At 40.8% G+C, this 9,742-nt stretch overlaps 1 protein-coding gene across 1 annotated transcript in view; it reads left to right on the forward strand.

Moving 5' to 3' along the window:
• Hspa9 (heat shock 70kDa protein 9 (mortalin)) overlaps nucleotides 1–9,130 on the forward strand; it is a 21,808-nt gene extending 12,678 nt beyond the window's left edge. Inside the window, exons 9-17 of the mRNA XM_013020375.1 lie at nucleotides 244–336; nucleotides 1,912–2,121; nucleotides 3,790–4,017; nucleotides 4,910–5,014; nucleotides 6,275–6,392; nucleotides 6,736–6,830; nucleotides 7,507–7,599; nucleotides 7,735–7,875; nucleotides 8,361–9,130. Of these exons, the coding sequence (XP_012875829.1) occupies nucleotides 244–336; nucleotides 1,912–2,121; nucleotides 3,790–4,017; nucleotides 4,910–5,014; nucleotides 6,275–6,392; nucleotides 6,736–6,830; nucleotides 7,507–7,599; nucleotides 7,735–7,875; nucleotides 8,361–8,438 (1,161 nt within the window). The 3' untranslated portion in view covers nucleotides 8,439–9,130. The remainder of the gene's footprint in view (nucleotides 1–243; nucleotides 337–1,911; nucleotides 2,122–3,789; nucleotides 4,018–4,909; nucleotides 5,015–6,274; nucleotides 6,393–6,735; nucleotides 6,831–7,506; nucleotides 7,600–7,734; nucleotides 7,876–8,360) is intronic.
• Nucleotides 9,131–9,742: the final 612 nt, after the last annotated feature.

Here is a 9,742-nt window from a genome sequence, read left to right on the forward strand (position 1 = left end):
TAGCACTCTACCACTTGAGCCACAGCGCCACTTCCGGCTTTTTTTCTTTTTGCTTATGTGGTGCTGAGGAATTGAACCCAGGGCCTCATGCATGCAAGGCGAGCGATCTACCACTCAGCCACCTTCCCAGCCCCTGTGGTGATTATTGTAGCTTGTGGTTGGCAACAAACACAAGACTATTATAAAGTATAAATAGTGCTTATCAGTTCACTAATGCTAGTATTGTGTGTCTTCATTTTGTAGACAGGGGTTGATTTGACCAAAGACAACATGGCACTACAGAGGGTACGGGAAGCCGCTGAGAAGGCTAAGTGTGAACTCTCTTCATCTGTGCAGGTGAGACATGGAAGATTCCCTTAGTCTTGATGTACCCATTTAGCCTGAGCGTGTGTTTATTTCCTTACTTCATTCTTTCCTTCCTAATTTCTTTCCTTCTTTATTTATTGGTGCTTATACTGAGGCTTGAGCTCCAGGCCTGGCCACTGTCCTTTAGGGTTCTTTTGCTGGTGCTCTACCATTTGAACCACAGCTATACTTTCTGGTTATTTCATGATTAATTGGTGATCTCATGTGTGTGTTTGTTTGTTTTTTGTGGTCATGTGGCCTGAACTCTGGGCCTGGGTGCTGTCCCTCAGCTCTTCAGCTCAAGGCTAGCATTCTACCGCTTGGCCACAGCCCACTTCTAGCATTTTCTGCTTATGTGGTGCTGAGGAATTAAACACAGTGCATGCAAGGCAAGCACTACCACTGAGCCACCTTTCCAGCCTTGCTTTTTTTTTTTTTTTGCCCCAGATCTGGCACCAAAAAAGAAAAAAAAAATTATTTGTTCAGCAGGAGGTTCTTTGTGACTTTTTTTTTTTTGGTCAGTAGTGAGGCTTGAACTCAGCTTGGGCACTATCCCTGAGCTCTTCAGTTCAAGGCAACCACTTTACCATTTGAGCCAAAGCACCATTTCTGGTTTTCTGGTGGTTAATTGGAGATAAGAGTCTCATAGACTTCTTGTCCAGGCTGGCTTTGAACTGATTCAGACATGAGCCACCAGCTTCCTGCTCTTTTGTATTCAAATCAGTCTCACCTCCATCCCTCTACTTTTACTCATCCGTCTCCTTTATTCAATCCCCTTGAAAACAGTTTCAACTTTTTTGTGTGTGATGGGCCTTGAACTTGGGGACTGAGCTGTCTTGAGCTTTTCTACTCAAGGCTAGTATTCTACCACTTTGAGCCACAGCTCCACTTTGAGTTTTCTGGTGGTTAATTGGAGTCTCCTGAGGGCTGGGAATGAGGCTTAATGGTAGAGTGCTTGACTAGCATGCATCAAGCCCTGGGTTTGATTCCTTAGTATCACAGAAACAGAAAAGACTAGAAAGTAGTGCTGTGGCTCAAGTAGTAGCCTTGAGCACACAGAGGCTAGGGACAGAGCCCAGGCCATGAGTTCAAGGCCCAGAACTGGCAAAAAAAAAAAAAAAGTCTCATGAACTTTCCTGCCTTGGCTGGCTTTAAACAGTACTTAGATCTCCGCCTCCTGAATAGCTAGGATTACAGGCATGAGCTGCCCACGTCCAGCCATTGTTCTGTTTTCATACAAGAAGAATACCAGAGTCATCCTTCCTTGCCTCCTCCCCCCACTTACTGGCCCAACCCATCCCTCAAGTACTGACCCATAGTTCTTTATCTCTGAGGAATTTTTTCTTTTGTCTACACAGGAAAAACTTGTAGGCATCATTAAAGCAGATTCTGATATCTGGAGTAGTAAGAGGTTGCATCTTAGGAGTAATTGCCTTAAAGTCTCACCCTTCCTGAGACTTTTTTTCAAGACATCCTAGGTTATGGTCGCCTTTTAACTGGAGAATTAAAGAAACTTAACTACCATTTGGCCTTCCCACTGACATTTAATTAAACATTTCCTGACAGACTGACATCAACTTGCCATATCTCACTATGGATGCTTCTGGACCTAAGCATTTGAATATGAAGCTGACACGGGCTCAATTTGAGGGAATCGTCACTGATCTTATCAAGAGGACTATTGCTCCCTGCCAGAAAGCTATGCAGGATGCAGAAGTCACCAAGAGTGACATAGGAGAAGTGATTCTTGTTGGTGGCATGACTAGGATGCCTAAGGTATGGACCTATGGATCCTTATCATGGAGGGAAAAATGTACACAATGTATTCTTGGGACCCATTCTCTTTCCCAGGTCATCTTGAAAAGATGTAGTCCTAGTTACGCAGGAGGCTGAGATCTGAGGATCACAGTTCAAAGCCAGCCAGGACAGGAATGTCCGTGAACCCTTATAAATTCCAATAAACCACTAGAAAACCGTAAGTGGAGCTGTGGCTCAAGTGGTAGAGCGCTTGCCTTGAACTGAAGAGTTGAGGGTCAGTGCCTAGGCCTAGAATTCATAGGTCAAGCACCACGATTGGGGAAAAGAAAAGAGAGATGAGATTGTTGTCCCAGTTTTTAGCTTCATCCTTTAATTGAAGGGTATAAATAAAGGATTTAGGAAGAGCAGAATGTCTTTAGATGTGGGAACATGCATCTTTTAAGCTTTTAGGAATGAAAATTTGAGGCCAAAGATTATGTAAATAACTTTGTACAGTCAACTCCTAGAGGGGAGGGTATTTGGTCATAAGTCTTTTCTGCATAGTATGCATTTTATGTATTCACATCATTCTGAAAACTATGCAGAAAATAATAGGCACACTTTTTAAAATTGTGCTAATACTAGGGCCTGAACTCTAGTCCTGGGTGAAGCCCAGTTTTTCTTGTCAAGGCTAGTGCTTTAGCACTTGCCATAGCTCCACTTCTGGCTCTGGGAATAGAAGAGGGTATTACTTGGAGATAAGAATCTCAGACTTTTTGTGACCAAGCTGGCTTCAAATCATCCTCATATCTCAGCTTCTTAACTAGCTAGGATTATAGACTAGTGGTGCCCAGATAAACATAAACTTTCTGAATTTCTTGACTCTAGAATGATGTTGGCTTTTTATTAGTTTTTCTGTTGAAATACATTGACTTGGGAAAGTAAACCCAGAATAAACATGGAGGAAAAAGTGTCAAGGAGAATCTTTTTTTTGGGGGGGGGGGAGGGTGGGGTCTGTTGTGGGGTTGAACTCTGGGCCTGGGTGCTGTCCCTCAGCTCTTCAGCTCAAGGCTAATGCTCCACCACTTGAGCCACAGGGCCACTTCTGGTTTTCTGGTGGTTAATTGGAGATAAGGACTCTCATAGACTTAACTGCCTGGGCTGGCTTTGAATCATGATCCTCAAATCTCAGCCTCCTTGAGTAGCTAGGATTACAGATAAGAGCCATTGGCACCTGTCTTATTTTAACATTGTTTAACATATTTAACTATTACTGCTGTTTTAAGTTGGTTTTAGTAATGCTGTATAGAACAAGAGATAGCCCTCTCAATTGATAAGTCCCCTTGTCTTGTACCCTGTTTCACTTGATTTAATGTATTGTATGGAGAAACATACTATATTTTCCAAATTAAAATGGACAATGAATATTCTATGACTAAATTGTATTACCAAAACATTTAACAATTCAACTGAAAGAAGTAATTTGAATAAATAATATTATCAATTGTACAAAGAAGTTATAGTTCCATAATTCAGGTTAGTACAATGCTTCTTGATCAGTGTTGCCCCTTCCATTATCCCTCCGAGTAAGCATTCTTCCATTTGAGTTAATATGTTGAGATCTGGCTGATATTTTAGGACACATTTTCTATCTTACTCTTCTTTGTCAGTTGCCCTGAGAGTTGAGTAACAGATTCTTTATATTAGGTTCAGCAGACTGTGCAAGATCTTTTTGGCCGAGCCCCAAGTAAAGCTGTTAATCCTGATGAGGCTGTGGCGATTGGAGCTGCCATTCAGGGAGGTGTGTTAGCTGGTGATGTCACAGATGTGCTACTTCTGGATGTTACTCCCCTGTCTCTGGGTATTGAGACTCTAGGAGGTGTGTTTACCAAACTTATTAACAGGAATACCACCATTCCAACCAAAAAGAGCCAGGTAAGAACCATCCTTCATCCTCCTTGCAGAAGTGTTCTGTGAGTGGTATGATTGGAGTTATTTTTACTTTGTTTACCAACCCAGACAAGTTCTTAGCTTTGTTTCCCTTTTTTGTTCCTGAAAGTTATTACATCAGGAGGAAGCAATGCTTTTAGAATAGACATTGATAGTCATCTTCTAAACCATCTCATTGTTTGTATTCTCTTCTGTTCTCAAAGCAGGAAAAACACTGCTGTGGCTAGACTATATGAGATTGCTTGTTTTCTGGGTGAATGATGGGGTGGATGGGGTGGTGGTGAGCTATCAAACAGTTTTGTGGGTATGACTATATGAGATTGCTTGTTTTCTGGGTGAATGATGGGGTGGATGGTGTGGTGGTGAGCTATCAAACAGTTTTGTGGGTATGGCTTGGTCTTGGATTAAAAATTATTTCAGCGTAGTGGTATATACTTTTGCTAACCAGTAAATATTGCACTGCTGAAATACTGTATTGCTCCTGTTTGTGCAGTGATGTTTTGTCAACACATCATTCTGAAAAAAGTATGTGGTGACTTTCTATAACTGAGCACATGATAAATCATCTACCTCTGATCCTTATTTGCCCAGATTAGCAAACTTCAGTATTTATCTCATTTTGATGCCTTTCTTTGCTACTGCTTTATCTTTATACAGTGCATTTGCTTAGTTGAAACAATAGCTGTTATATGCCCTTCTGGTACACTAATCCTACTCTTATTCTCTGTAAAGACATTACATAGGCCTTTGTTCTAAACATATTGTACATTAGGACCCAGTTAATGTAGGAATGAGGCTGTAATTACTTCCCTGGTTTGTCTTCTATATAAAGAGCGTAGTTTAATCAGATTGACAACCCAAGAAATTTTCTTCCTAGGTATTTTCAACTGCTGCTGATGGACAGACTCAAGTGGAAATTAAAGTATGTCAGGGTGAGAGAGAGATGGCTGGAGATAACAAACTTCTTGGTCAGTTTACTTTGGTAGGTACTATGATAATAATACTCTACACCTTGATTTCTTTGCTATAAAAGTTCCATAGTTTCCAACTCCTATAAACTCAAATACATATATACTATATTAAACTTAGAAATGCAGAAGAATTCTGTCCATGATTTCCATTATTACCTCGATGCCTTATTTAATGCATTAGAACTTCTATCTTGTTTATAAGATTCTGGGAAGTGTTCAGAAATAGCATGAACTCAGAGAAATTCCTTATTTCACCTAAGAGATATCTAGCTGGGTGCTGGTGGCTCACACCTGTAATCCTAACTATTCAGGAGACATATCTGAGGATCATAGTTCAAAGCCAGCCCAGACAGGAAAGACCATGACTAAAACAACCACCAAAAAGCCTGAACTGGAGCTGGGGCTCCAGTGGTAAGAGTACTAGCCTGGAGCAAAAAAGCTCAGGGAGCTGGGCTCTGGTGGCTCACGCCTGTAATCCTAGCTATTCAGGAGGCTGAGATCTGAGGATCGTGGTTCAAAGCCAGCCTGGGCAGGAAAGTTGGTGAAACTCTTTATTTCCAATAAACCATTCAGGAAACCGGAAGTGACGCTGTGGCTCAAGTGTAGAGTGCTACACTGGGCCTGGGTCCCAGAGTTCAAGCCCCACAACCAAAAAAAAAAGCTCAGGGACAGCGCCCAAGCCCTGGGCTCAAGCCCCAAGATTGGCACCAAAAAAAAAAAAAAAAGATAAATCTAATAATTACTAGTTTGTTTCTTGTCGGTTATGGGGCTTGAACTCTGGGCCTGAGCGCTGTCCCTGAGCTCTTCAGCTCAAGACAAGCAATCTACCACCTGAGCCACAGAGCCCTTCCGGTCTTCTGGTGGTTAGAGATAAGAGTCTCATAGACTTTCCTGCCCAGGCAGGCTATGAACCATGAGCCTCAGATCTCAACCTTCTGAGTAGGATTACAGGCATGAGCCCCCCTAATAATTAGTTTCTTATCAGCATTACTTACCAATTTTTGGTGAGCTATAGTGGGGAGTTTGCTTTTCATTCTGTGTCCCAAGGTACATCACCATTGTAGTCAATACAGCAAACTGCTATTTTATATCTTGTTAATTTTAAGCATCAATGAAACTATAACCCTCAGTTAACAAACTTGCTTTTGTACATTAAGTGAAGATATTCCTTCCAAAAAGCAAATATTTTGTTCACCCTAAGACCATACAGATAGAGAAATGATAATACTGAACCAAATCTTTCATGAAGTTTACTCTGGATGTTATTCTAGATTGGAATTCCTCCAGCCCCTCGTGGAGTCCCTCAGATTGAAGTTACATTTGACATTGATGCCAATGGAATTGTACATGTTTCTGCCAAAGATAAAGGCACAGGACGGGAGCAGCAGAGTAAGTCTTCATTTATCAGACAATGAATAAGATTGGAGGACATCTGTTGGTAAACAAACTCGTACGCATTATCTTTTCCCCTTCATTCTAGGGGAAGGATGAAGTCTTTGCCCTTTCTTAGGTACCAGATTTGCTTTTGGAAGTGTGATGTTTGGGAGGAAGGAGTAATAATAAGCCTGTAGATTAGACAGGTTTCAGTAGGCAGGCAGACCAGTTGATCTTCCTATATTTTGGACCCTTGGTTTGATTATAGGGCAATAGGGAATTCCTTTCTAGATAGAGGACAATAACTAAAGAGATTCTTCCTTCTTTCACCCTTTTTCCATCTCTTTTTAAATTACAGTTGTAATCCAGTCTTCTGGTGGGTTAAGCAAAGATGATATTGAAAATATGGTTAAAAATGCAGAGAAGTATGCGGAGGAAGACCGTCGAAAGAAGGTGATTGCTTTGGCCTTTCTTCTAAATTTAATATTAGTAAGACTTGGGCATGGGACATAGATGTGAGTTTGGGCCATATCACTGATTTTTATTTTTGCTTTCCTCAACCCCAGTTTACTATTCCTTCCCCTTATAACTGTAGAATGTCTGAGGTCTTGATATATTTATTGGTCAAGTTGGCTTCAAACTCCTGTACTCAACCCATTTGTTTAAGCCTACCTAATTAATAGCTGAGATTACAGACAAGCTACCATGTCTGGCTTGTGGTTTGTGTGTTTGTCAGTTTGTGAGTCCTGGGTACTGTCCTTGAGCTTTTTACTCAAAGCTTGAGCCATACTCTACTTCCAACTTTTTTGGTAGTTAATTGGAGGTAAGAAACTCACGGTCTTTACTGCCCTGGCTGGCTTGTGATTCTCAGAAGATCTCAGCCTCTTGAATAGCTAGAATTACAGAGTGAGCCACCAGTGCCCAGCCTTGTCGTATGTGTGTGTGTTGGGGGGGGGGGGACGGTTACTTTGTTTTTGGTCTTTTAGAGTTTTATCAAAATTTCCATGTTACAGAATCTAGCTCAAATAAATCTCTGAAAAGCCATTCTACCTCGAAGCACAGTGAATTCTCCATTTTTACTGTACCTGTATGCAGTAGGTACTAACTGCTTAAAACTTTTTTCTCTAAGGAACGAGTTGAAGCAGTTAACATGGCTGAAGGAATTATTCATGACACGGAAACAAAGATGGAAGAATTCAAAGACCAACTGCCTGCTGATGAGGTGGGTTATTTTTAAAAAAGAGCATTATCACCAATGGCATCAAAGCTTGTTTCAGTTTTCATTTTAATGTTTCTGAAAATTACGGTTACAAGTGATGGTAGTATGGGAAACTTATTCTGATTTTTGTTTTTTAAGTGCAACAAGCTAAAAGAAGAAATATCCAAAATGAGGGAGCTCTTGGCTCGAAAAGACAGTGAAACAGGAGAAAACATTAGGCAGGCAGCATCTTCCCTTCAGCAAGCATCACTGAAGCTCTTTGAAATGGCATACAAAAAGGTAAAGAGAAGGACGGGCTGGGGTACAGGTAGCTCAGTGGTAGAGTATTAAAAGATTTTGCCTTTCAAGCCCACCACTAAGGAGGAAAGGACAAGCAGGTGGCTCAACTGGTAGAGCACTAGCCTTGAGCTGAAGAGCTGATGGACAGCGCCCAGGCCCAGAGTTCAGGCCCCACGACCAGACCCAAAAAAAAAAAAACAAGTGTTTGGTTAGAACTTAATTCAGATTATAATTGGAATTGCTCTTAATAACTTGTCAGTCTCCCTTCATAATCAGATAGGGAATCGAGTATTGTAGTTAGTAAATCCCCTGCCCTCTTGACTGTTGGAGTGAGTCTTAACTGGCAAAAGAAATCACAGGGAACACCAATAATGTACAATTGAGTCTAGAATTGTAGGATAGGATGTTTCTTCATTTTTGGTGCTCAACAGAGAAAACAGCCCTACTGTGTAAGTTTGAATGGTTTTCAAATATTTTCTTAACAGATGGCATCTGAACGAGAAGGCTCTGGAAGTTCTGGCACTGGGGAACAAAAGGAAGATCAAAAGGAGGAGAAACAGTAATAGTTACAGTACATTTTGGAGTGGAGAGGACAGCATACTATGAAGCTTGGGAGTGAAGGGACTTCTGAGCAGAAATGGGCAAATGTCAGTCTTTTTACTGTGTTTTTGCAGTATTCTATATATAATTTCCTTAATGTAAATTTAGTGTTAATTAGCTAACCAATCATTAATGAGTGATAAATCTAACGGTAGAAAGTTCACAATGTTCTGTCCCTAGCCTGTCACTTTTAAGCATGTAAGGGGGTAGGGAGACAGTTTATTGATCACTTAACGATCAGTTTGTGCTGAAGTGGCCATATTTTCAAGGGATGAAAACATTTCATACAGAATGAAGGTAGTCTGCCTTGTACCTAGCATGAGACCATATGGAAGTTAAGATCCTTTTAGTTGGCCAAAAGTGATACTGTAATGACCTGTGTGTAAATGTGGTCCTTCAACTGAGGCCTTTGCAAAGCAAGCCAGCTAGCTATGCCACATTTGTAGGTGCAGAAGCTAGGTCAGTGGAAAAGAAAGCTATTTATGTTAGGTTATAGCTTTTAAAACTAAGGTAGAGATGAAGTCCTGAATGTTCCCAAGGCATACTTTTCTAGCTATTTTCTTGGCCTGTGTCTGGCACCTACATCCTTGATGATTGTTCTTTTTGATCCATTCTGGATTTTTTTTTAAATAAATAAATTTGAAAAACATCTTGATGTTTGTCAGTGAGTGGTTGACTTTGGGACTATGACATGTCATATTTTCTATATTTCCCAATGGGAGAAGTTAAACAAGATTTTCTAACTGGCTAAAATGGAAACAAATACAGGAGTTGAAAGGATTGGTGCAAAATGGTGTTATCAGCATAGACAAGCCTAGTTAGTTACAAGGCTCTTTTGAGATTTCTATAATGTGAAAACTTGGGACTGGCATTTTCAATTTATTTTTAGTTTTAATAAGCAAAAGACGTGACCAGAAATGTTTAATGAAACTTATATGCTGGGAGCTTGGCTCACTTCTGTAACCCCCACCTACTTAGGAGGGTAGGATTTGGAGAAGTCTGAGATTCCATCTCCAAAATATCTAGCAAAACGATGATCTGGAAGTGGCAGAGCACAAGCCAATCTCAAGTGAGGCACCACATTCAAACCAGGATTAAAGGAAGAAAACCTCTCAAAATACTATTCATTAGTAAGTCTTAAGATTTCAGTTAGTCAAAAATAACAGGAGGGGGGGCTGGGAAGGTGGCTCAGTGGTAGAGCGCTTGCCTTGTATGCATGAGGCCCTGGGTTCGATTCCTCAGCACCACATAAGAAAAAAGCCGGAAG

This window comes from Dipodomys ordii, unplaced genomic scaffold (genome assembly GCF_000151885.1).
Source record: "Dipodomys ordii isolate 6190 unplaced genomic scaffold, Dord_2.0 Scaffold50, whole genome shotgun sequence".
Classification (NCBI taxonomy): Eukaryota; Metazoa; Chordata; class Mammalia; order Rodentia; family Heteromyidae; genus Dipodomys; species Dipodomys ordii.